This window comes from Centrocercus urophasianus, unplaced genomic scaffold, assembly GCF_019232065.1.
Source record: "Centrocercus urophasianus isolate 14NV4802_14NV808 unplaced genomic scaffold, USGS_Curo_1.0 seq_9, whole genome shotgun sequence".
In the NCBI taxonomy this organism is placed as follows: Eukaryota; Metazoa; Chordata; class Aves; order Galliformes; family Phasianidae; genus Centrocercus; species Centrocercus urophasianus.
The window spans coordinates 21,314,053-21,341,278 of NW_024885532.1; the positions used below are offsets into that span (position 1 = coordinate 21,314,053).

At 38.5% G+C, this 27,226-nt stretch overlaps 1 protein-coding gene across 5 annotated transcripts in view; it reads right to left on the reverse strand.

Moving 5' to 3' along the window:
- Positions 1–27,226, reverse strand: part of ENOX1 (ecto-NOX disulfide-thiol exchanger 1) — a 366,915-nt gene that overhangs the window by 51,629 nt on the left and 288,060 nt on the right. For all 5 annotated transcript variants that reach the window (XM_042838792.1, XM_042838794.1, XM_042838791.1 and 2 more), the window contains 2 exons: positions 13,035–13,141; positions 9,489–9,606 (listed from right to left, as the gene is read on the reverse strand). In XM_042838792.1, the coding sequence (XP_042694726.1) occupies positions 9,489–9,606; positions 13,035–13,141 (225 nt within the window). The remainder of the gene's footprint in view (positions 1–9,488; positions 9,607–13,034; positions 13,142–27,226) is intronic.

The window sequence follows — 27,226 nt, forward strand, 5'->3', positions numbered from 1 at the left end:
GGAAGAGGAAGAGGAAGAGGAAGAGGAAGAGGAAGAGGAAGAGAAGAGGAAGAGGAAGAGGAAAAACACATTCCCTTAAACCACATAGACACAAATTTTCCTTCTTTGGTAAACCAGTATTCAATGAGTCACATGTTTGAACTAATGGAGAAGTGATATAAAATGGTATGCTATCTAATTCTCGAGTCAGTCATTCCATGTACAAGATGGCTTTTCTTTGTTTTCTCTTCCCTCTGCTGTTAATGTAAAACTGAGTAAGACTAAAAATCACTGACCTCTAATCAGAACTGAATCTTCAACATACTGCTCATAAAAATGCTACACTATGGATATGTGACACTAGTTGAAAAGCTGATTTTCATGAGATAGTCTTAAAGACAAAACCAAAGAGCAGGATATCACAAAATTCCTCTGAATCTAATATTCATTCCTCAAAGTAAAACAGCACTAGTTAGCCTGTTGTAATTTTGCAAATTTCTGTGGTGAGCTGGCTTGAAGCACAAGCCCTTCCGGGTGGGCTTTTACCTCCTGGCATGCAACCACATCACAGACTGCCATTCTGCTGGATGCATAGGGTCTGAGAAATTGCATAATTTGAAAAGGAAGCTTTTAATGTTTTGGAAAGTTCAGCCAGCCTTACATGTCTCATGACATAAGGATGCTCCCCAAAAAGGTAATTCTGAGCTTAGAAGCTTGTACTGATGCGGGAAAAGGTTCTGCTTTTTGATTATTATCTCTTCTGGTACCTTAGTAAAGTCTGATGTTTCATAGATTAAGAAGGTAAGTGGATAAGAAGGTAACAACATCTCCAACTCAAGCAATACTTACAACCTTCTCTAATTTGCTGGAGTGGAAAAGGTTCCTTAAAACAACAGGGCATGAAGGCCAGCATTATTAAGAAACCCCCAAATCATGAACTTAGTTCAAACGATAATATAAATGGTCTTTCATAAGAGATCAGAAATGGAGTTTAGGTTGTGAGCCCCGTGAAATTACTCATGAAGAAATCTGTTCTTTGTGTTCTCTTCAGAACCAACAATCTTCACTATTATGAATCGGTCTCATGCTCTCGAGGGCTAAATACATGAGTAAGAGCACAAAAGCTGTATATTGGAGAGGGCACTATAAGGAAGGTCACTTTATAGAACGCATGAAGTGTAATTTGGAGAAGGATGCTAATACCAGCTATATCAGATTGTGAGGAAGCTGAAAACAGCATATGCTCTAATATTGTCTTTTATTGATTTTGCTGCCAACATCCCACTTCAACAATGTTACAGCCACACTTCAAGATTCTTAATAGAAGGGGTTGGAGAAAATCAATATACAGAGCTTGCTTCTGCTCCCATTGAAGTCAATGGGAGTCTCACTATTAACTGCAATGAGCACAGGACAGAGTTCAGCCTGTTTTGGTGCTTTGTGTTTGTTTTTCCCTTCCTTTCTTATTTAACCTCCTACAGGGCAATGCACACTGTTATTCTGTGTTTTAGAAAAGTCCCATTCAAGTAATGCAATTCCCTACCAAACTGCAAGTGTACGCATTCAGAAATGATGCCCTGCTTTATGAAACCTAATGAAAAATTATAGCCTGTATCCTGAAAAGGGAAAGTTATAATAAAAGATATAGGATTTGAAATAAATTCTGATAACAAAATCATTTCTTTCTTAAAAATATTTTCATTCAGATATCAAGCAAATAAATAAACACAGTTCAGCTTTCATTGACTCATGAAATTACTTTCAATGCATGTTGTTTGCTGTATTACAGAGGGGATACACCCAAACTTCTTTGCACTACTATTTTAATGCTATTTACACAAAATGAAATATGCTAAAATTATCTCCAAAAATTATAGACATCATCTTCGTTCCAACAACATGCTGTTAATTTTGTTCTAGCATGAATGCAAAACATATTTTAACATGCTGTCAAAATGAGATACTAAGAATGTCAATAAAATGACACTAAAATAAATGTAAATTTAGATTGCTGTCACAAGTGGCTGCTTGGTTTTGTGAAGACGTTAGGTTGCTATAGCATTTTCCATAGCAACTTTGCATCTTATTACATAAATAATCCCTCAGTGTCCTTAAAGCTTGCTAAAAACAGGATTAAATCTATTCTCATATGTAACGATCCTGCATAAAACCTTATCAGTACAAAATACCCAGAAAACATAAGAAAATGTAATCTAGATAATAGTATTTCTGGCAGTTGAAAAGCATCAAAGCACAGCAGACTTGTTTTGTAGTTAACGGGACATCCTCCTAAAACCCTTATCAGGGGAGTGTCTTTCAAGTGTCTATTTCCTCCAAAAATGGAATGTTAGGTTGGTAACCCCTTCAATGCCGGGTTCCCAAAGCCAATGGGTTGACCCAGTGCCTGGGAGAGGAAGAGGCTGCTTGCCCTGTTCCCTGGGGCAGACAGGCTTGGCAACTTTCTGCAACTCCCTGAAAGGAGGTTGTGGTGAGGTGAGGTTGGACTCTTCTCCCATTTAGGGAGGGGGACAAGAGATAATGGCCTCAAGTTGCACCAGGGGAGGTTTGGGTTGGATATTAGGAAAAAGCTATTATCCAAAAGAGTGGCCAGGCACTGGAAGAGGCTGCCCAGGGAAGTGGTGGCATCTCCATCCCTGGAGATATTCAAGAACAGTGTAGATGTGGCATGGAGGGCATGGTTAGTGGGCATGGTGGGGATAGGGAGATGGTTGGACTATATGATCTTAGTGTTTTTTTTCCAGCCTTAATGGTTCTGTGTTTCTGTCTCCAGACTTGACTCACAACATTTCTGTTAAATTCAGCTGCACAAGTAGAATTAACAAATGTAGTTATGCTACAAGTAGCATAACCAAATGGACTTAAAAGTGGAGGCACAAAATTAAGCCCCTAAGTACATGCTTCCTGAATTTCAGCCAATTTTTGTAAAAGAGATGGGAAAATCAGAATGCATTTTAAAGTACAATATTGGAGTCTGCCTTATGATGACAGCTTTGAACTGGCATGCTGGGAAAGGCACTAGAGCAGACTGTCCTTGCATTAAGGGAGTAATCATTTTGTGCTGCTTTCTAGTGTTCATCTCTGATGGTCCCAGAGAGTAAAGCTGATTGTTTCTGTGGTCTCCAGAGCATTGCCATTCACAGGGAAGTTATGCCAATCACAGAGCCCAAAAAGGGTTATTCAGCTGTTTTCTCTGGCCAGACAGGGGGATTGCATCAGCATGGTCACAATTTGTTTTTTCAGACCTAAATTATTTTCTTTTTGAGACAACTTATAAAACCTAGTTAGCAGATTTTGCTTACAGGTTTTATTTTCCTCGTGTAAGTCTTTGTATGCTTATTGCCATACGGCTGATTATGGCATCAGCTGCTAATGGCTTTGAAAGAGTTTTGATTTATCTGAAGAATAAATTAATTTTTAAAGTAAATAAATCTTGCCATTTTACATTATCTTTATCAATAAATGTTTAAAAGGAAGACAAGGAAATTATGGGCTTGCTAAATATCAGGATTGCTTTGAGAAAAATCTGTGTTAAAAAGCTATTAAATGGAGAAGTAATGACAGAAAAAAATGTCAGACTTTTGTTTAGAACAATAACTCCCATGAAAACAGGCCAAAAAAAAAAAAAGCTCCCCATCCCTCCAAAACCGCATAAAGGGCTAGGTTTACAAGAAAGGAAAGGGTGAACCTGAACAACCTGATTGTGGAATCAGTAGGAAGACAAAGACCTGACATGAAATTCATCATGACACCAGGTCAGGCAGAGGGAAAGGAAGAGCAAAGCTCAGCTCCACACAGCTGGGGCTCAGTAATTTCTATTCCAAGTTGTAAAAAGATTGTAGTGAGCTTTCCTACTAGCTTAATCCTGCTATAAAGCACAGTTTCCATCACGTGTGCATCTCTGCATTCAAACAAGACTTAAAGAAAGCAAAAGAAGATTAAATTGCAGGGGAAAAAGAAAAAAGGAAAAAAAAAGGATGAATAAGCACCAAGCAGATCACTTTGGTGTTGTTTCAGGCTTTCCTTGAAAACTTGCCAGGCTTGCAACTTCCAGGACAATACCATAAAGTATATACCAAAATGACTTCAGGACAATACCATAAAGCCTGTCTTATGCTGCATGCACAAGGTGCAATTGTCACATCTTGACTTTCACAAGGACTTAGGCTCTCTTGCCAGATGGACTGCCCACCATCCGCACTGTCTCCTATGGCAACTAGCTCCACTGATGTTGCAAAGAGCAAGGATCGGCTCAGAGGAGCACTTTAAGATACAGGCTACTGTCCAAGATGTCAAGAGCTGTCGTGTCTAAACTTGGCACCTGCCTAGGTATGTTTCACTATCCTGACAAGGAAGTCTCAGCTGGCATGAATTGGAAGGCAGTGCTTATCTTGTGTATCCAAACTGGGCATATGCTGATTAATCTACAATTTATTATTTGCATGCGATCACCAGGGGAAGTACATTATTAAGATCATAGAAACATAGACTCATAGAATGGCTAAAGTTGGAGAAGACCTTGAAGATCATTTCGTTCCAACTGCCTGCTGTGGGCAGAGTTGCCACCTGCCAGATTAGGCTGCTCAAGGCCCCATCCAACCTGGCCTTGAATGGTTCCAGGGATGGGGCATCCACAGCTTCTCTGGGCAGCTTGTGCCAGAGCCTCACCATCCCCTGAGTAAAAAATTTCCTCCACCGTATAACCTAAATCTCTCCTATTTTAGTTTAAAACCGTTCCCCCTTGTCCTATCACTATCAAACCATGTACAGAGCCAGTCCCCCTCCTGCTTATTAGCTGCCTTCAAGTACTGAAATAAAGAAATGAGGCCTCTTCTCCCAGCTGAAGAAGACCAACTCCCTCAGCCTTTCTTCATAGGAGAGGTGCTCCAGCCCTCTGATCATCTCTGTGGTCCTCCTCTGGACTTTCCCCAACAGCTTCACATCTTTCTTGAGCTGGGGATGCCAGGCCTGGATGCAAAAATGGACCTCATGATGGCAGAACAGAGAGGGAGAATCCCCTCCCTTTCCCTGCTGGCCACCCATCTTTGGATGCAGCCCAGGATACTGCTGGCCTTTTGGGCCACTTCTGGCTCAGAATCATCAGGTAATACAATGGAATGAAATGTTCCAGGGCCCTAAAGGGTGGGCTGTTCCAAATATTTGGCTGGAGACAGCCCTATTCTGAGGTGTTTATCATCCATGCAGACAAGACAGCCAGTGGGGGAATTAAAGGAAGTATCCTTGCCTCCACTTGATACTGAGATACTATGCATACATTGATTTGTCCTGGCGTGAATTCTGTAGCAGAACTGGGACTTGGCCAACGGCTCTGGGATCTCCGTTCCATCTTTCCTGTGTTCCTTTGCAAGCACCACGTGTTCCTTCCTTTCCCCTGGTGCTGGCTGCCATCTCTCACTGCAGCTGGAGTTGTTCGAATTAATAGTGCATCACAGAGAACTGCAAAAGCAAGAGATTAACCCATCTCCCCTTAAAAATAAAATTACAGGTGACTTCTAGGTATAAACCAAACTTCAGCTCTTTCCTACAACATGCAGCTTCACTTCACTAATTCTTAAAATTACTTTGGAAGCTTTTACATGTGGATCCTTACTCCCAGTGCCAGCAGGTGGGAGATGAAGCATCCATAAATCCTGATCTTTCTAAAGATTTTCCTACATCCTCTAGACTTCAGCACAGAATCTCATTTTTTCCACAGATATAACGCTTCAGTAGCTGCACCTTGACTTTCAAATGTATTAACTGAGTTGCCAATCATCATTTCTTTTTTTCTTAGCAATCTCCCAACTTTAGCAATTCTCTTGTCCCTTTAAACTATAGAATCCACAACGCAGAAAAATCACTGTTCAAGGACTGAATTTTGAAAAAAAAACAACCCGCATTGTTCTGAAGGAATAGCTGTGCCCACAGAACAGATTCACTTACTTTCAGGTCAGCCTTTTGCCATCTTTTCTCATAAAGGAAATAATCTTTGGTCTGTAAATCAAGAGGGAGGGATTCCTGTGATTAGGCATGTATGCTGGCTCAGCTAACTTATTGTTTTCCCTATTCTCTGGAGTGTTTAGGAGGGTCTGGCATCTGTTTGAGATGCTATCCAACTGAACAAGCAGGTAGTGATGCCTTCACTTTGACTGAAGATTTAACTTGTACATGGTGGAGTAGAGTACCAACTAGCCCAAAGGAGAACAACCTGTAAAACACCAGGAAGAGTAGAAGATTTTTGTGCAGGAGGCAGCCCTGTCCTGTATACTGGAGGATGGAAGACAGGTCCAGGAGACCAAAGGTCCAAGTTCTTATTCCAGCTGTGCTGCTGGGCCAAAGATATCAGCAAATCAGGTTCACAAGTAGGAGAAGAGCAATTGGCAAATGAAAGTAGAATCATAGAAACAGAATCCTTTGAGTTGGAAGGGACCTCCAGGGGTCATCTAGTCCTACTTCCCTGCAATGAACAGGGACATCTACGGCTACATTAGGTTGCTGAGAACCCCATCCAGCCTGGTCTTGAGTGTCTTTAATGGCAGGACATCCACCACATCTCTGGACAGCCTGTTCCAGTAGAGGATTCAAGTCTAGAATGGAGTGATGAACCTTGCAACAAGTCCCTCTTCATCTATTCCCTATTGCCACAAGCAAGTAGCAAGCCTGAATTTTCCCAAACAAACAACATGCAGATTTCTAACAGACAACACAAATTGCTCTACTGCAAGACTTAATACCTTCCACAGCTTGAAAAAAAGGACACAAACCACTTTTAGTAACAGCTTTTTCATCATTTGTCTCAAATACCTGGAATTTGCAGTGAGGAGATGTCACAGGAAACGCTCAGCACCACAGCATCTAAAAATGCCTGTAGATGTGGTGTTATTTCTGAATGAAAAAGGCTTGAGTAACAGAAAAAATTACACTGGTGAAACTATAGACTTCAGTAAGACAGAATGAGGTCCTAGGAACCAATCTGATTTGTTGAATTGATTTGAAATTGTACCTTCACAGACCCGTGATTTAACTAGGTGAATTAATGAAAAAAAAGATCTGACACCATTGTGGGAGTCAGGGGGAATGTCTGTCACCTGTTGTGGATTTCAGAATGGTAACCTCCCAAAGATGTTCTTTCTACTTTCAAGTAGATGATGAAATGCATTGGCCAGGCTGAAAAGTAAACTCCACAGGAAAATCCTTTGGATGGCAGAACAGGCAGTCCAAAAGTCTGGAATTATCCAAATCAATTCATCATGTCTGGTTGCTTCAGATATTTTTGGATTTAGACTTTTAAGCATTTATGTTACATTCTGTCCTTGAAATGAAGAGAGACAATATACTCCTTGTGTTACTCAAGCTCTGCCCTCCCCATGGTTAACTGTTTAGGCAAACATTATAAGAGAAGGGGTTAAAAATAAGGAAAGTGACAGTGTTTTCTCATCGTGCAGGATTGTTTCTTTGTCATGAAAGACTCCTAATAGAAGACATTCTTTGTAAAACAGAGGTGGCTATGAATAGAAATAGCCACTCCAGTGATAAAAAGGAGTGATTCTGGAAGAAAAGAAAGCTAACACCAATAATAATTTAAAAAATACTGTACATAAAAATGAAAAATAAATGCCCTTCTCTCACTTTCTTTTCATTTGTCCATATTTTATATACAAAAACTTCAAGTTCCTCATATTGTCAGTGGCAAATGAATCAAACCTACATGCTTGACTTGAGAGTGGAATGTTAGAAGAAAGCTATAAAACATAATTTTAGAACTGGAGTACTGTATGTATACAGCAGGCTGGATCATCTCCACTAAGATCAAGAGGATGATTAATGGTAGAATGGACAATGATGGACAAGTACTCAAGTGGATTCACTGCCAAATTTTGATTTAGTTTGCATCACTCATCACTGAGTGGTGTCAAGTGCCACGTTATAACAATACAAATAAATGGAAGTAGTTTGGTACATAGTAGAAATCTCAGATATCAAGACGTTTGACAGAAATGTCCCTTTTTATAGAAGAAAAACAAACATGCTTTCTCATTTGTGATGTCATTAATCAGAGGCAAAAAGAATGACCTGCATACTCAGCCCTAGGCATGCATATGTTAAACCAAGCTGAACTGATAAGTATGACAATTCAAAACATCATTACTCCTTTTCTGGAGCACAAGCTGTTTGTATTCCTGACTCTATCTTTCTGTTGTTAATTCTAGTGACTTCTCTCCACAAGATTGGACATAGTCAAGGTAAAATGATAAGACATTCAAAATAATCTCTGATTGCTAGCAGTGCCCTGCCTGCAGATACCCACTGTCACAGCTTCACACTAATGGTCTCTAGAAATTCCAAATCCACATAGTAAAACAAGCAAAAACTAAGGCTGCCTATTAGAGGTTTTATTGATGCATTTTTTCTTTCAGAAAAAAAAAAAAACATTAGCTCTCCCTTCAAGAGAAATACTTCAGTAAAACTTCATTCGCTAGAATGATGGTCCTTTCTTCAGTCTTTAATTCTGGAGTCATTTGAACTCACCACACAGTATTTTGAGGAGTCAGTTTGTCTATGAACACTTCAACTCATTGAAGGGATGATATTCTTTCCTTTCTGAATATGGTGCCTACATATAGTAGTATAGACCTTCTACACATAGAAGTATAGACCAAACTTGTCCTCTTCAGACTCAAGGTTTCTTTCTTTACTACTTTCTCCTTCTTCACCTTCTGTAAAACTCACTGCTAGCTAGCAGTTCACAGTTTTGCTTTGGCTTCAGCTTCTGTAAATTTACTTTCTGAAGATAAGTTTCCTGCTAGCTACTCCCAACTTTATCAGCCAATGTTAAGAAAATAAGCAAAGGTTCCATCCAGATCATGTTACCAGTAATTTAGTGAGCCAACTCTGAGTGTACAAACTGGATAGCTTGGGTATACTCATAAGAGGCTGAAAAGTTGCTCTGCTTTCCAAATATTACAAGCACCATGGTTCTTTCTTTCATGATAGCCATCTAATACATATCAGATTAATGCAGTACACAATACTGTATTGCAAAATATGTACTGTTTAAATTCAATTTCACAAAACACAGTTAAAATTGTACAGTGTATTTGTTAGAGAGGCTGTGTACTTACTGCTAGGAATGGTAAGGCTTAGAGAATGCTGACTGTAATAGAACTTCAGTGGTTCCATAGTAAGTTAGTTTTGGCAACCATGGAATAAAACTGTATTATGCAGGATTGCAGTGTGCTAAAGACACATGATACTTTCAGCCATGGGCAGAATTAGGGAGTTTTCATCATTGTATATCATAGCAGGCAAGAGAAACCTCATAGAGACAGCTTGTACCATTCAGATAACTAGTTCATGAGGATTTAAAATAAGATAATAATATTTTATACAATCAGCTATTAATTTGTCATTTCTCATATGTAAGTTTTTGTTTGCTTTTAAAACAAGAGCTGTATGTACTTGGAGACATTATAGTGGGATTTAGGCTTTACCTGAATCATCTACTCTCAGCTTTTTACTGGGATTGTCACCACTGTCATCATCAGACATTTCCATCTCCTCTTCCCGGCGGATTCCCATGAGCTGTTCGCTGTGAGCATTTCGGAGCTCCTAAAATCCAAAATGATCTTTTGTCAGTATTAACTTCCATAACGTCACCACTTTATCAGTAGCATCTGTTTTTAAAACTGCTCTGATTTTTAATTATACATACTTTGTTATTGTAATGTTACCTAGTTGCCTGTGAATATTTATAAGAACAGTATCATGAAGAATTCTTCGCAAAGAAGAATAGAACTTATAAAAGGTAACACTTGGGCAAAATGAGAGAGAAAGTGAGTCTTCATGTCAGGTGCTCTTTATTTAGTTCAACAAAACACAGAGGAATGTTTTAGCAGCAGAGATAGTGCTTAAAACTGGTATGAATTAGTCTGATTGATAGAGAAATTGTCGGCCTTCTTAAGGTATAAAGAATTCTAATTCTTGCTTTTCACTATCACTTGGGGAAGGATTCTTCTGGTCAAATGTAGGTTTCTCCACTAAAACTTGTTCCTACACACATCCTTCACAGAAATGTAAAAAGCCCAAGCACGTTGGGCAATTCACATCCATCACATAACTATCAAAAATCAGATTAACTGTACTCTAAACCTGCCTAGTTCTCCCCACTGGCCGTATGGGCAACTGGGAGCAGTCAGTGGTGATGGAGCATCCTATATTTTAGGTTTTTAATGCTGACCAAAGCAGTCTCTCCTTCGTCCCCCAATGCCCAGATTGCCTTGGGTTTGAAAGACCCAGCCTGACAGCACTGTCCTGAAAGTTTCTGCATCATGATGGGAGACAACTACTTGGTATCTAGATGACTGCCACAAGGGCAGGCAGCAGGAAGCCAGTGCGTGTCTCCTTGGGGAAAGGATCATCAGACGTGAGGGCTTTGTGGGAGTCTAGACAGTCTTTGTTCCCAGCAGAAAGGCTGGCATTGGTGCATTGGCTGGCTTTTTAAAGGCAGCGCTGAGAAGATTGAGAGAACTCTATTTTGTCCTAATAATCCTGTCAGGTGTAACACGGGGATGATGCACCGTGATTAGTGTAGGCCTTTTCAGCCTGCAGACAGCTAATTTTTCTGCCAACAAAGAGCCTAATTCCCAAAGAGGTGGTTTGAAATCTTCGAAACAAGAAAGAGGCACAAAAAAGAAGGAAATGGAATTGAAGAGCCCAACCACAGCTCCTTGCAATTAACAATAAGCCATCAGTGAGGGCCTGTGTGAAAAAGAAAAGGCGTTTCCCTTGAGCTGTGCCCAGGTTCATCAGGAGACCTCAAATACTCTGATAAATGTATACATGCCCGTTAATCGCAGCAAAGGCAAGGAGACTAATTAGTGGGCGTTCTACATCAAAGTGATTTCAGATTTGAAAAAAAAAATAACTCAACAGACTAAAATGGTCAATCAGTATCTCACCCGATAGATGACACGTCTGGAAGAAATTAGCAAGATTATTTTTGCATTAGAAAATGCCACCTGCACTTTTTTTTTTGGGTGGGGGAATACTGGCTACGTACATGAGAAGACAAAAGGTTCCCTCCCCTTTGTTCCCTCCTGAAGAGGAAACAACTGGCCTTGGTGCCTCAATTTCTACACTATTTGTAAAGCCAATAATTTTCCATGGAGAATACTAAAGTGCATAACTGTTTGCTTTGTGCTTGGCTTTCTAGTAAAGCTTTCCTAAAGTCTGAAAAAAAGGGAAGGTGATCAGGTAATAAGCAAATCAGCAGATAATCAAAGCTAAATCAAAGCTGTAATTTGGTACATTTCCATCATATTTCACATCTGAAAAAAAAGGCATTTCTAAAACATATTGATTTACTGAGAGACTTTGTATGTTTTTGAATTGCTTTTATTATCCTATTCTCCCCTTTAGAAAAACAAAAGGCAATAATACTTGAAAAAGCAAGTAGTAAGTCAGCATTTCTAGAAAGATCAACTCTTAAACATTCTCTTCCATTAAACATTTGTTTATTTGTCAATTTGCTTTATTTTGTAGTCAGCAAATCAATGATACACCATATCCCTTTATAGAAAGTAAGTTTAAGAAGGGATAGTCATAACATAATTGAAATAAACTGCTAACAAATCATAATTTTCATACCTTTCAGAAAGATAAGACAAATATCAGCTCCCAACTTCCCAGCTTCCAATTAAACCAAGGCTTTAACCACTACTTTTATGAAATATTGTGAACAAAATGCAAAATACAGTTTGTACCAATAAATTATGCTAACATTTTATTTTAAGTGTCCCATTATTGTGAAGTCATTTGGCATTCACCATAATAGCGCCGATAATAAAGAATTCATTTGGTATTCATGTGGATGTTACATTTAGTGCCATTGGTATTCAACTGTAATTTAGCATTAGTTAATGGGCACTTAAAATGTTATCCAAATGATTTATATCACAGCACTTAGTGTTTCTCAAACTAAGTGTACAACACTCATTTTCCAAGTGTACTACAAAATAATTAAATAAGTGCGCCTTACCTTCTAAAGTTTTTATTCTGAGACAGAGAAAAATCATTTAGAGGACTGTGATACTAATAATCGACATACTGTATTATGTGAAGGTAAGCCAACTGCGTGTGAATTGCTCGTATTAAAAAAAATAATAATAAAAAATAAAAAAAAGAAGAAAGAAAGAAAGAAAACAAAGACAGCGGTACTTACTTTTTAAAATACAGGTTCATAGCGTATATACTGAATTAAAAAACAAAGCTGGATGACCAAAACATAGGATGAGGTCTGTTGCTTCCCTTGCAGCCACTTGTAGCAACGAGAGTTTGAGTCCCAATTCCTCTGCTCATGCTTATGACAGTCACACATGCATGTTCCCACATTGCTAACTCTGTGTGGCATCATGATTGCATTTACACTCTTTTCTTTGCAAGCAATATATTTAGAATCAATACAAATGATTTATCTATTTTAGTAAAGAAAAATATAAAACAAATGGGAAGGAGTATGTCGTAATTCTGGACTGAATATGATCAAGATTTTATTTAAGAAATTCTCTTACATTATTTTCTGGCAAAGTTATCTTAGGATGACCATGTGATGGTACAACCAGAAAAAAATCTGGGCTACAGAATCCTCTTTTAGAAACCAGATCACGATGACTCCTAAAAAGATGTTTTTCTTTAATAATTCTTAATTCTCTTCTTAGTTGAAAATAGCGTTACTAATTTCACTACTTCAGTTCATTATTTTAGATAGTAAACATATTCCTCCAACGATCTCCCAAATCTTGCATGAAAAATAAAAACACACTGCTCTCTGTCTTAGCATTATTTAATGACTGTTATCCTTATGAGAGCAATGGGAACAATTCATACTGTAGATGAGATTGTAAAACGGCCAGTTGATTAACAGCTAAAATGGCAGCTGTAAATATTGCTGAATACACTATGTCCAGCTACAATCACACTCGTTCTGTGTCAATCCAGCTGTGAGATGATGGATAGAAAGTAATAATAAAATCACCAACCTCAGAATGCTTTCGCCAAATGTCTATGTTCTTTCGCTGGGCTTTCGAGAAATGGTCCCAAGCTTTTTGTCTGGTAGAAGCGTTGAAAACGGCGACAATCTGCTCAACTTTGGTGAACAAGGAAGTCAAACAAGACAAGCAATTTATGTTGTGATCACTATAGAGAAGCAAAGCAAAGACACTAGGAGTCTATGGATGATGTCATTACTGAAACAACATCATCAATATCCATCCAATGATGTGTCTTTTGTACTTACATTTTATCAATGTTGGAGATGTCTCCCTTCAAGTCTGTCTCCACAACTTTAGTCTACACAACTTATAACCACGTACCAAAGAACATGCATGCAGCTGCTTCCCAGTGATGTCTGCAATTACTTTCTGTGCAGTCATGTGCCTTTATGTGTGTGGCTATAGGCATGTGACTATAGGCATGAAACTCAGGGCTTAAACCTGACATGTAATCCCCAGCTGCCTGTAGATGAGTAGGACGTGCAAATGAAAGCATGAAAAACAAGCAGGATCTGCTCTTAAGTGTGGGACAGTGGGAATTTGCCAGCAGGTAGGAAGGGCTAAATCATATTTAAATGCTACATGTGTAACAGCAGCTGCTACTTCTCTTTTATTTAATATATAGAAGCTCACCTGTGCTAGCTCATTTCCTCTCACGTCCATGGTGTACTCTTTTTATATATATGAATCATTACAATTTTCTGCTTTCAAGGAAGATATGTGAAATGGGCTTCCCTCATTCAACTCTAATGAATTCATTCTGAAGCCAAACATCATTTTATAGGGCAGTTGTCAGTGATGATGAAGATACTTAAGTTTTTAACTGCTTCTTCATCCAAAACAAGAACCTCTTCTCCCAGCTCTTGTATTTCTGTTCACATCAGTTACAAGCAATGTTGTCCTTCCAAAACAGTGACCTTCCTCAAAATGATTTGGCTGAGATGTAAGTTGCCTTGATCTTGGCACAGTTTACTACAAGACCTCTGGATTCTTGGGCTGAAATATTTTTCACTCTTGTAATGCTTTGCTTGCAATGCCTCCTTCTCCCCTCCTTCATTGAAGGAGAAAGTAGCAGAGTGCTGTAATGACTTCTGATATGGTCTCTCACCAAGTTGACTGCTGTCTTCTCTCCTTCACTCCTCAAATCACAGATGTGAAAGATCCTGCTATACATAACAATCTATTATTCCTAAAATGGTGAGCTTACTTTGTAAGTCAGTGATAGATCTTTCACTTCTACTTCTGGAAATTAATCACATTCATTTATTTTATTCTTTTTTACCTCTATACAGGTTGCTTCCAGATTCAGGAGGTGGTAGCAAAGTGAAGGCTGGTATCTTTTCTCACTTATTGAGTGATAGGATACAAGGAAATTGCCTTAAATTGCACCAGGAGATTTTTGGACTGGTTATTAGGAAGAACTTTATGGTTAGGGTGGTTAGGCATTTGAACAGGCTTCCCAGGGAAGAGTTAGAGTCCTCAGCCCTGGTGGTATTTAAGAAATGTGTGGATGTGGTACTAAAGGACACGTTTTGGTGGTGGCCTTGGTACTGTTAGATGACAGTCAGATGTGATAATCGTAAGGGTTTTTTCCAACCTAAATGATTCCAAAATGCCACACAAAGGAAGATTTTATTTGCAATCTTCTGGGTTACTTAATTAACTTCTAAAGATACAGAAGTACGTCTTCTATTAAAACTAAATTTTATATGTTTATACTAGCAAAATTGCTTCAAAACTGCTGTGATGATCTGATCCATTTGTGATCCCTATGAGTTTCAGTTGGAGATATGATAATTTCAGCATATTAGAATTTGCTTGGAGTGGAGGTGGATGCATCAACAAAGTAAGGCAGTGTACATTTTTCAATTAATTTCAAAAGAACGAAAATGCTGAAGCACTTTATTATTACATGTGTAGAAACTGAGGCTAGAATTTAATTACTATCACTGTGTTGATGACCCAGGTGCTCAGAAAATCTTGCTTAATTAAAAATCTGTTTTTAGTTTGCAAGTGGAAATTCAAGTAGAAAAGATTGACAAAGATATATGGAAGATCTGGTTTCCCATTTTACACTACTGGATATTAATATGATCATATGAAGTTTGAAAAACATTTGAACTTCGAAGTGTTTAATTTGCATTCTGTGAACAGGTGCTAAAATTTAACAAAAGTCATTATATGATCGTTTTAGAACCTATCCTCAATGGAACACCAGACAGAAGTTGTCAAAGAGTTTTTTGTGCATAGCTACAACAGACAAAACGGAGAGCAACAAAAAGATCTCCTTCACTTACTTAACTCTCAAATATTTGAAAGAAAGAAAAAGGTTGGATACTATGAGTACTAGATGTTAAAAACCAAGGAATATAGAGAAATATCACCCAGTGGGCTACAAATGATGATAAGGGAAACAGAAGGGAGAATAATGAATGCCCTTCATAACTCATGTGATGATTAACAAAATCTACGATTTAGAAATTTCTTTGTACGTGCTGTTAGGTAAAGTTACCCTTCTGTTCTTCTCATATTCCAGTGCTTATTGTGCTCAATTCGCTTCACTTTTGAAAGGATGGGTGTGAAAGTAAAGTCAGATTCTGAGATCAGCCAAGAATCCTGAGGGTCATGGAAGCATTGACTCTGAGACTTAGAGAAAATGATATTTGGGGCCTTATGGAAATAAATAATCATATACGTCAAACACCAGTGTCTCACTTTTATGTATTCCAAGAAATTATCAGCATATATACAGCTATTATACACAGCATGTTAGGCTATGGAGTATTACAAACAATGGTTAGGTAACATCAAAAATAAAAGGTCTCCAAGCATTACATCAGAGCTAAAGAGCAGCCAAGACCATGGTTAGGACATAGTTCAACAGTACAGGAAAATGTCTTCATGTCTTCCTGTACTACACCAAAATCCTGAATTGCTGTTTCATGAAATACCAGTCTGGTATACACCCTTCTGCCCTGACTATTCTGCCTGATCACATTTATTTGTAGGTTAATTGATGCTGCATCAAGATTCATTTACTCTCTCATAGACAACCTGTAAGCTTAAAACAGGAATAAGTCTTGCACTCTGGTAACTTATAGACAAGACATGATGTACCCACCCCTAATTGAGATCAATTTTGATGAATAATTAGTTTAGTAGCACACACTTATGAGGGGAAACCAGGAGTCAGTTGAGAAGCTCTCCAGACAACATATTCCTCCTTCCATAAGATTTGGGCAAAGAGAAGTCCCACAATTTGGGCTGCTATCTGGAGAATCTGAGTGAAGCAGTTCTTCCCAGCCTAGCTGATGGCCACGATTTTCAGATAATCTCTTGACCTCCGGAAGGAAATTTTCAAAATGAAGTAACAGGTCATGCCTGTATCTCTATGACACCTTGAGCTCTAGGATGCACATTACTATCAACTGTGACTAGTAAGTAGAATTATTAATTAGCATGAAATATTCATTGTCAAACATCTGTTGTTAAGTTCCATGCTGTATCAAATTTTCATTGACCATATGCAAAGCTATTTCCTTATTAAATTAGGTTTTTTAAAAAAACACTTTGTTCTGGAAGGGTTCAAGCTATGTCATTGTTTTTTCTATTAATATAACCTAGAATGTGTAGATAATTGCATCTTTCCTAATGAATTATTCTGTGCCTGGTAATAATTTATGTGGCATGTTTCAGACAAAAGATTTTAGGTAATTTTCTGATTTATAAACAGTTGATAAGACTCAAACATCTAAGATTAAAGTGATGTGGAACTGTCACTGTCTAATGACTGCAGTGTAACTACAATACATTTTATTAGAGGTGCAGGCTTTAGTAAACATAGTACATGAAAATTTAGATCTCTGTTTTTGTTACCATAAAAGATGTCACAGGAACAGGGTATTTTATCAAGTGTAAATGTAAAAACAACCTGAAAAAACTGGGAACAACAACAAGAATGCCTTAAATTATGCCAGTAGGAGTTGCAAAAAAGATAGGATTGCTGTCTCTTCATGGCAAGAGAAAATTTGATAGTTTGTGCTTGAAAATGACACTACCAGAGGAAAATAGAAAGAAATGAGAACCAACGTACTGCCTTATCTGTAGATCAAGGTAGAGAGAAAACTTTTACCCATTCTTACATTTATCAAGCAGACTATTTTAAATATGATTGAGTGAAGGCTGAAATTCTTCCTTGTGTTCAGGAGACAAGAGGGATCCAATTTTCCCCTTGCTGATCATGTTATCAGCTGCCACGTATGCATATTATTTTTAATTTATTGTATTCAGTAATAAAGAACATCAACAACTGAATGTTTTATGACATCCCACAATAAAAAAGTGACAAAATAGAAACTGTAACACGATGTGTTAAAATAAAAACAAGAGATCTTCACTGGAAGATAAAATAATCAGATTTAGTGCAGAATTTCACTTCAAATTCCACCAATTAGGGATACAGGATGAAAACGACCTTGCACTGAACTGCGGTAAGTGCAAGAATAGAACATATGGCAATTCAGCTCAGAAAAATTCTGTAAGAGCACGACAGCTGACACACAGAATGAAAGAAAAATTCCACCCATAAGATTACAGTGTAAAGAAAACTGTAGTAGTTTCCTTTACACTGTTATACAGATTTGCAGCATAAGGAGAATATAAAGACGGCGTGGTTTGGGTCAGAAGCCTTGTTGCTGAATTCTGAGTAAGCTGGAGCCTGCCAATCAACTTGGCTACAAGCCCAGTAAACCAAAGAATTGCAGTAGTCAAGGCTAGATGCTGTAAGTGAATGAATTAGAGTCTCCAGGTCAGTTTTGGATAGAAAAAAAGCTTATTTCTGGCAACAGTCCTGAAAGGCATTTGGTGAATACTGAACAGACCTTAACACTAAGTCCGAAGATACAGTGCATGTAGGAAAACAATATGTGACATCAACAGAGAAACTGTAATTATATTGAACTACAATGAAAAAAAAACGTTTTTTTTTTTAATTCATCTGAACCAAATCCTCGGCCTCTTGGTTGTGATACTGTTTACTTTTGAAAAATAACTTATTTTTCACATATCTAAACTGAAAACCTGCAGGCCCTCCCTGCTACCCAATTCACATACAAAAAAAAGTGAGAAACTGATGTGACTGCCTCAGACTAGCAAGGGAAGAAATAGTCAAAGTTGGAAGTATCACCCTGGAGAAGACTGTGGTGCAAGGAATGGGGTGTAGTATTAAATATATCAATGGTCATCAGCTCCACGTATATGCAAATACCATTACTGATTTTTATAACGAACACATAGACTTTGACAGCTATGCAGAAAGACTCATCTACTACAATTAAATGAAAACCTTCTTAGGTTTTGTGTTTTTGTTTTTTTTTTTTTTTAAACAAAACAAAAAATCAAGCAAAAAAGCTTCATGGACATCAAAAAGAAGGTGAACTGTGACTGCAATACATTAAAAAAGTCAGCCTATTTGGTTTTCTTGCTCTCTGAGTGGCTGGAAGTTCCATAAGATAAAACCTATTTCCATTCTTTCATCTAACTCAGACTGAGACCTGCAATATGCTGTTGGGGATTATTAAGAGATTGAGTAGGCAGCAGTGGTCTATACCAGACTGATGCAGAAATCACAGAATCACAGAATAATAGGGCTTGGTAAGGATCTCTGGTGATCACTGAATCCAATCCCTCTGCTAAAGCAAGGTTCCCTATAATAGTTTGCATGAGAAAATGCCCAAGTGGGTTTTGATTATCTCCAGAGAAAACGACTCCACGACCTCCTCCTCTAGGCAGCCTGTTCCAATGGTCCAAAGTAGTTATTCCTCATGTTCATATGGAACTTCCTATGTTCCACTTTGTGCACATTGCCCCTTGGTTTGTCACTTGGCACTGCTGAAAAGAACCCAGCCCCATCCACTTGGCTCCTGCCCTTTAGATATTTGTAATCATTGGTAAGATTCTCCCTCAGCCTTCTTTTCTCCAGGCTGAACGGTCCCAGGTCTCTTAGCCTTTCATAATGGATATGTTCCAGTCTTCTAGCCATCTTTGTGGCCTCCTGCTGGACTCTTCCTAGGAGACCCCTTTCTTTCTTGAACTGAAGAGTCCAGGACTAGAGACAGTACTCCAGATGTGGCCTCACCAGGGCAAAGTAGAGGAGGAGGATCACCTCCCTCAAACTGCTGGCCACACTCATTTAATACACCTCAGGATACCACTGGCCTTCTTGTCCACAAGGGCATAGTGCTGGCTCATGGCCAGTCCTGTTTTCCACCAGGACCTCCAGGTCCTTCTCTGCAGAGTTCCTTTCCAGCAGGTCAGCCCCAATCTTGTACTGATGCATGCAGTTCTTCCTTCCTAGACATAGGACTCTACAATTGCCCTTATTGAACCTCACCCTGTTTCTTTCCACCCAACTGTCTGGTCTATCCAATAAATTATTTTTCACAGTGTGATAAGCAGATTTTCCCACTTAGATGATGGAAAATACCATAAGTGTTTGTCCCACAACATAAATGATAATCTTTTGCCCTGTAAAAATATCTAACTTCAGTGTTAGTAGTGGTTCTTTTTTTTCCTTCTTTTTTTTTTTTCAGCTAAGAAACACAGTGATGAAAAGTGAAAGAAGGAGTAATATGGGGATAAGAAAAACTCAGTTTTTCAGGATTTATACTGAAACCTGCACTGTTCCTTGCTTGAGGTTAAATATCAACAACTAATGGTTATAGGAAAGGGAAAATACTCCTTGAAAATAAAAATATATGCTCTGGTTAAATAGAGCCCAGTTTGCCTTGCAAGGTACTGCTAGAAATTCTGTCTACAAAATAAGCTTAGAAAATCTCTTAAGTTGTGAAACGTGGTTTAATTTACAGAAAAGAAACTGACAGCTTGATGTAATAGCAAATGCTGGCACTGAGCCATGTGATAAATCACTTGCACTCAACAAGACCACTTCACCTCCATGTCATTTCTCAACAAACAGGAACCTGATGTTAGGCCAGCACAATCCAGGAGGGCAGGTACAAATGTATTGTACCTGCTCTTTTAATGCCACCCTCTTAAATTGCACAACAGATTTTATGGACCATGTGTTGACATCCAGAAAACAAGAGCAAATAAAAAGCAAAAAACCAACCCACACCATCACACATACAAGAAAGAAAAAAAAAAATAAACAAAAAATCCCACATATACACACAAAAAAACTGGAAGTCTTACCAATTCAGAGGAAGATTAAGTCAATGCTACTTTCCTCATCACTTTGACAAGACTGTAAGCCTTCCCCAACCCTTCCCCAAAGCACTGCATTTAATTAGTTGTTCTTACTGTTGTTTTTGGTTTGCTGGACCTTTTTTCAGTTCTCAGATTTAAAAATAGCAGAAGTAGGAACAACCATTTTTCCAAACTTATCCTCAAAAGAAAAAATCTCAAATACAAACAAACAAAACGCAACAAAACAAATACAAAAACAAACAAACAAAATCAAAAACAAAACAAAACAAAAAAACAAAACAGACACCTTGAAATAAACTGAAGATAGTGAAGAACTGAGATGATGAGTGAAATCTAAGCAGATCCAACAAAGTGAAAGGACTCCCTCTAAGTGATAATTTGCTGGGGATCTTGCAGCTTACGATGCTCCCTGGAGATCAGGAGGGCTATATTTGTTTCAGGCATAATATGATTTCCTTTGCAGAAGCAAGTAAGCAGAACAAAAAAATAACAGTCTCACACATTTTTCTGTGGGAACATTTACTTCTCCATTTGCTGCCGTATCTTACGTTCCCCTGCCCACGATGAGTTTTCCCCCTTCTCTTTTTTTGCTTACTGCCAACTTTTTCATCTAAAACAATTTTTGCTTCCTTTTGATGGACAATTCCATCTTTCCCTCCCACTCACTGTACCCCTTTCCCAAACTCCCATCATTTCCTGCCCCTCTAACATCTCTATCACCATCACAAACGATACCATTTGGGAAAAATCCAATGAGTGGAAAGAAAGCAAGAGTAGTGCCTACTGAAGGAAGTAAATATTTCAACCAAACGTAGTTGCATAGATTATTAACATTTTTATTTTCAAGGTTTCTTCATTCACTCATAAGTGGTCTAAACAATTTTAAATGTGCAAGTCCCTCTAACCCTACACATTAAGACAGCTTAAGTACAAGTGCAGATTTCCATAGGAATCAAGAACATGCTTCTTTACTTTGAACCTTCCTATATAACCTAAGAGATCCTACAGGATCCAGGTAAATGGGATGAATTGTTAAAATGGTGTCTTAGACACAAATCTCTTGGGAGAGAGAGCTTTTATTCTTCTGTAAAGCAGCATGCATATTTAATGGTCTACATGAAGAAAAAAAAAAGTGTTAAAAATAACAGGACAAGAGCTTTTGCTGAAATTCTGGCTGCACATAAATCGATACCAAGATTCCTATTGACTTCTGGTGGAGTGAAAGCTACAGACAGTGGAAGAAACAAAGCAACCCAAGGAAAATGAAGCACAAAGGAAAAAGCTATCTGAAACACTACAGGTTGCAACCACAAAGGCTTATATTGCCAGAAAACGGTGAAGAATTATAAGAATGTGAGACAAAACAGAAACAGAGTCTTTCATGTCTATTCTCTGTCACAACAGACGCATCCAAGATAGAAATGCTTTTCAGAACACGTGTACGCTAGACAGGAAATGGGAGGACAAATAAAGAAGAATAGAGATACCCAGCCGAGATTTACTGGACAAATTATCAGTATAGAAGCAAGCAAACAGCATGCCTACTAAATGAACTAATCAAAAAGTACTGGATGGGTTGTGGAGGTTATTTTGTACTTAATATTTTTTTTAGAAGTACACTAAAGTAAAATGTAATAGTGGCAACTAATGACAGGAATGATTAATGTTTTTATTTATATTATAGTGGCACTCTATGACACCAACTGAGATCTGGGCTGCACTATAAAAACACATTATATGACTCAATCTTTTTCACAAAGAGCTTAATGATGACCTAAAAATTGCATATAAAGTAAGCTCCTATTTTTGAATTAGTCACTGGCAAAAGAAAGAAAAAAAGACTGTAAGACTGAACAACTAAAGAGCATGAAAATCCATTTAAAAGTTGTTATTAATGCAGAGCAATTGAAAGAATACTCAGAAAACATGAATGCATATAAAAAGTCTGACTGCTAAGCGAGTTTTAACTAGAATGCTTATAATATCTGTAATGAAACCAGGTTCATTTATATTACTAAGAGAATATACTGAAGAGTTCAAAGATTATTGGCAAAAAAGAATTGTGATGCTGTATTTAAAGCAAATCTGATAAGATGGTAATTTTAGTAATCACCAATGTGTCAGTGAAAATGCTACCTTTTCAAAAGAGAGGAACTTTCAAAGTGAAATTAGGAAGAAAAACAAAACTTACTTATTCCAATCTCCTTTTGAGAAAATCTCAAAAAGGATTTTTAATATTTTTATTCCTTTTCTTTATATTAAAATTCAGATTATATCTCTGAATGCACTGATAATGTTAAAGCAGATTAAATCATATCTGGAGAGATATGAACTGTCCAGAAGTAAGGATAATTTTATTCAATCTGTTCAGAATACATCCACTCTCCATCATATTTGAAAAGTTCTGGTTGTCAGGCAAAGTCCCCGGTGACTGGAAAAAAAGAAATATCACTCCCATTTCTAAAAACTGAGAAAGTAAGACCAGTGAACTACAGGCCAGTGAGCCTTGTGTTTGTGCCTGGGAAGATCATGGAGCTGATTTTCCAGGAAGGTATACCAAGGCACACATGAGATGAGGAGGTGAACTGAGGCAGCCAAGATGGCTTCAAGATGGGCAGATTTTGCTTGACCAATCTGGTGGCCTTCTATGATGGATTGACAATGTCAGTAGAAAACGGAAGGGCAACTGATGCTGGACTGCCTGGACTTCTAGAAGGCTTTTGGTATGGTCTTATACCACATCCTTATCTCTAAATTGCAGAAATATAGATTTGAAGGGTGGACTATTCAGTGGATAAATATTTAGTTGCATGGCCACAGACAGAGGGTTTTTGTTGGAGACCAGTCGTGAATAGTGCCCACTAGGGTTCTGCCTTGGGACAGGCGTCTATATGAACAGCTTAGACAATGGGATTGAGTGCACCCTCAGCAAGTCTGATTGTGACACCAAGCTGAGTGGTACAGTTGATACAATAGAAGGAAGAGATGCCATCCAGAAGGACCCGGACAGGCTTGAAAAGCGGGCCCATGTGATTCTAATAAAGTTCAACAAGGCCCAATACAAGATGAACTTGGGTTGAGGCGATCCTAGATATGTATACAGACTGGGAGAAGAACTGGAGAGCAGCCCAGCAGTGAAGGATTTAGGGGTTCTGGCAGATGAAAAGTTGGACATGAGTAAGTGGTGTACACTTGCAGCCTGGAAGGCCAGCAGTATCCTGACATGCATCAAAAGAGGGGTGGCCAGCAGGGAGAGGGGGAGGATTGATTTCTCTACTCTGCCTTCATGATGCCTCATCTGGAGTACTACATACAGGTCTGGGGTCCCCAGCACAAAAATAAAGATGTGGAGCTGTTGGAGTGGATCCAGAAAAGGACCAGAAAGATGATGAGAGGGCTGGAACACTTCTCCTATGCAGAAAGGCTGAGGGAGTTGGGCCTGCACAGCTTGAAGATGAGAAGGCTCCGGAAAGACCTCACTATGGTCTTCCAGTAATGAAGGGGTCTTTATAAAGCAGGAAGAAGATCGACTTTTTACATGGTCTGATAGTGATAGGACAAGGAGGAGCAGTTTTAAACTAAAAGAGGGAAGATTTAGGCTAGATGTTAGGAAGAAATTCTTTACTCAGAGAGCAGTGAGACACTGGCACAGGCTGCCCAGAGAAGCTGTGGGTACCCCAACCCTGTAGGTACTCAAGGCCTGTCAGGATAGGGTCCTGAGCAGCCTGAGCTGGTGGGTGGCAACCCTGCCCATGTCAGGGAGTTGGAACTAGATGATCTTTAAGGTCTCTTGTAACCCAAGCCATTCTATTGCTTGATAATGTCTGGATGAGGAGCTAGGAGATAAAGTTTAGTAGCTTGTGGTAGCAACGGTAGCGGAAGGACAGTTGGACTAGATGATCTTGTGGGTCCTTTCTAGCCCTGTGATTCTGTGATTCTGTGATTCCATGATTCCGTGATTTCCCTTCAGATTTATTTCTCTTTAAGTCCTTTTTTGTTTGTTTTATCAACTAGGAGAAATACACTGAATACTCTCAGTAATTTGATAAAATGTCAGAGTACTGTAATACACTGTTACGGTCATTCAGCAGAGAGGGTGGTGAGACTGGAGGTGCCAATCCTGATCTTTTCAAGGGGGAGAGAAACAGAGTTTTTCTCCTTGATTCTTCAAGAATAGCCCTACTGAGTCAACACAAAGGTGTATTTAGCCTCACAATCCTGTCATGAATAAAAGCAGCAAGTTAAGTAGATAAATATAATTTCCCAATTTGAGGTTCCTTTGGTTTCAGAAACCAAATGCTGTATATCTCTTTGCTGTTACCTCTATGTACATTTTACATAAAATGCATCAGCGTAAGGAAAGCAAACAAGATTACTGGCAGCAGAAAGAAGTGGTAGGCACTCCATATATTGAATTGTGGTGTGAAAATCAGTTTCTCTCGGTAGCAAGGTGGAAAGAATACCTACAAGATGAATAGGTATGGACTACATAGTTTAGACCTTAAGATCATTTTCAAAAAACAAAAGCACATAGAATTGTCATGAAATTCTGGTTGATGATGCTGTGCACTTGTTTTAGATGGTTCTTTTTAGTTGCTGTGGATGCCTCCTCACATCCTTCCTTATCCCTTTCAGGAAAGTGCAGTAGTGCATCTACATGACAACTGTTAGATTCAGGGAACCACACCGTGTCATTCTGATCACAGCTCCTTGCGTAACTAGGATACCACTCACGTACACACGGACTTTTCCTCTGCTGGCTTGTGGGTTGTGTGACAAAGGTGCACCACTGGTATAACGAAAATTGCAGTACTTTTTCTGACCCTCTCAGTAGTCAGCTTGTTGTCCAGGCAAAAGTAGTGACTCACTCAGATGCTTTTTCCTTCTCTTAAAAAGAATAAATAAAGGCGTTTTTATCCACTTATTCAAATCCTCATATTTTAAGATTATATAAGCTGCTCCAAACTATATGGCATTAATCCTTGATTACAATTATAGCCGTACCAAGAAAAAGATTTCAGTATTGTTTCAGTTAGTGGCAAAATTTGTTTTCAGTACAAATACTTCAGCAGTTCCAGTGAGAATTGCGTCTTTTCACTTAAAAAATGTACTAAACTTCGTAACAGTTTTGTTTTTGTTATTATAATGACATAGCATTTAGTAGCTGAACTGGAAAAAAAAGTGTTGTGTAGCTTGCCTATGAGGTCTGCTGCAAATATTAGGATGGCCTACTAGGGCATATTGGGCCAGTTGGAGTGCTAGAGATTGCTACATTGAATTGCCACTGGATTTCCTAATGTCAAAAGTAGGGTTGTTATTTAGCCATTGTGAATAAAAGTTAAGATGATGACCTTTAGACATGTCTAAGAGATTTAGAAGTCTACATCCTGTTTTCAAAAACTGCTTATTGAGTCAGTGAACCAACTAATGCTTGCCAAGGTAGGATGAGAACCTGCAGCATATCTCTTCTCCTTGATGCCAACTAATGCACAGAGGGATCCCAAGGTTTCTGGAAAGTGGCTTCCCTTTCCAGTGATCCCACATCCATCAAGAGGTAAGGACATATCTGTCATTAGTTACAGCAGAATAAATACTGCAGCTGAAGGTCTATCACATGCCCTATGGGATGTCAACAATCCCTTTCAGGGCACCTTACCACTTGAAGTGGTCTTGGAAGGAGGGAGGCTTACGTACAGTTCTTTCACTAGCATTCAGGGTTTTTAAACATTACACAATAAAGATTGTTCTGACCATTAGGCACCAAAATTTGCTGAAGGCCTACTGAAATCTACCATAGGACAAAGATGTAATCTGGACAGGAAGCTCTTGGGGAAAACCTTCCCACTCTTACTCCACAGCACACAAAAGACAGTTTCATAGGCTCTGAAAGGGACTTGGTGTCTAAGAACCTGGAAGATTCATCCAATAGACTGACAAAAATTACCAAGTAGGAAGGTGTCATTAGCTGCTCAGTACTCAACCATGGAGAATTTCAGTTAATTACACCATTTGTCTATCTACCTGCATTTGGGGACACCCCCATCTCTTTGTCTAATTCTTGGGATACCAAATTTATATTTGAATGAGGGTTTTTGGCTCTTATTCACCAAGAGGTACTTTAAAAATATTGTCTAGGCGCATTGCACAAAGTAGTTTGAAACCTCAGTAAGAAACAGATTAAATTTACAATGAAGGGATGAGAAACTCAGAGGAAAAAAACTGCAGCTTTGGTGTAGTCTGAAAAACAACCCAGTGCAGATGTCTCTAGGGCTTCCATTTCTTCCATTTCTCTTAAACATGAAGATCAACATCTACAAGCCTTAGGCTAAAAAGGTGGTTTGGGAGGAAATGAAAAGGAGATACATGGAAAGTCTGAGAGTAGTGTGACATGCAGTGGTGTTATGGAAGCAAAATGGAAGAATTTAGAAATGAAACCACGAAGACAGAACGATCCACATTTCAAGTACAGATTCAAATCTAGAAAAAATAGGTAACTTAATAAAAAGAAGAAGGTAATGGGCGTTTTTCTGTCTTGGTCCTTTAAATAACTGAAGAAGCACTACATGATGGCTAAAACCCCCTGTAGAACTGAAATCAGAGGCTGTAGGTTGGTGGTATGAGAAAGGCAATACTTTATTTTGCTGATTATCCTGGAACAAAATATCTTGGTTGGGTAATTAATCCATGTCCTGAACATTTGACCCAAATTTTTAGGGGTAATTCGCTTAGGTAAACTTCTAAATACCTGCAAGCAGATGGTAGCAGGAATTTCAATACCCGTACTTCATTAGTGTCTGGGCCAATAAACTGAAATGTTCTGGTCACAGAAATCCTCAGTTTTACACTGAGACACATATAGAGAGTGCATGTGTTCCAAGTGAATGCACTTCCAGTCCACTATTTCTTCTTCATTCCCCATAATACACATTGCTTCAGTTATGACATTTATAACT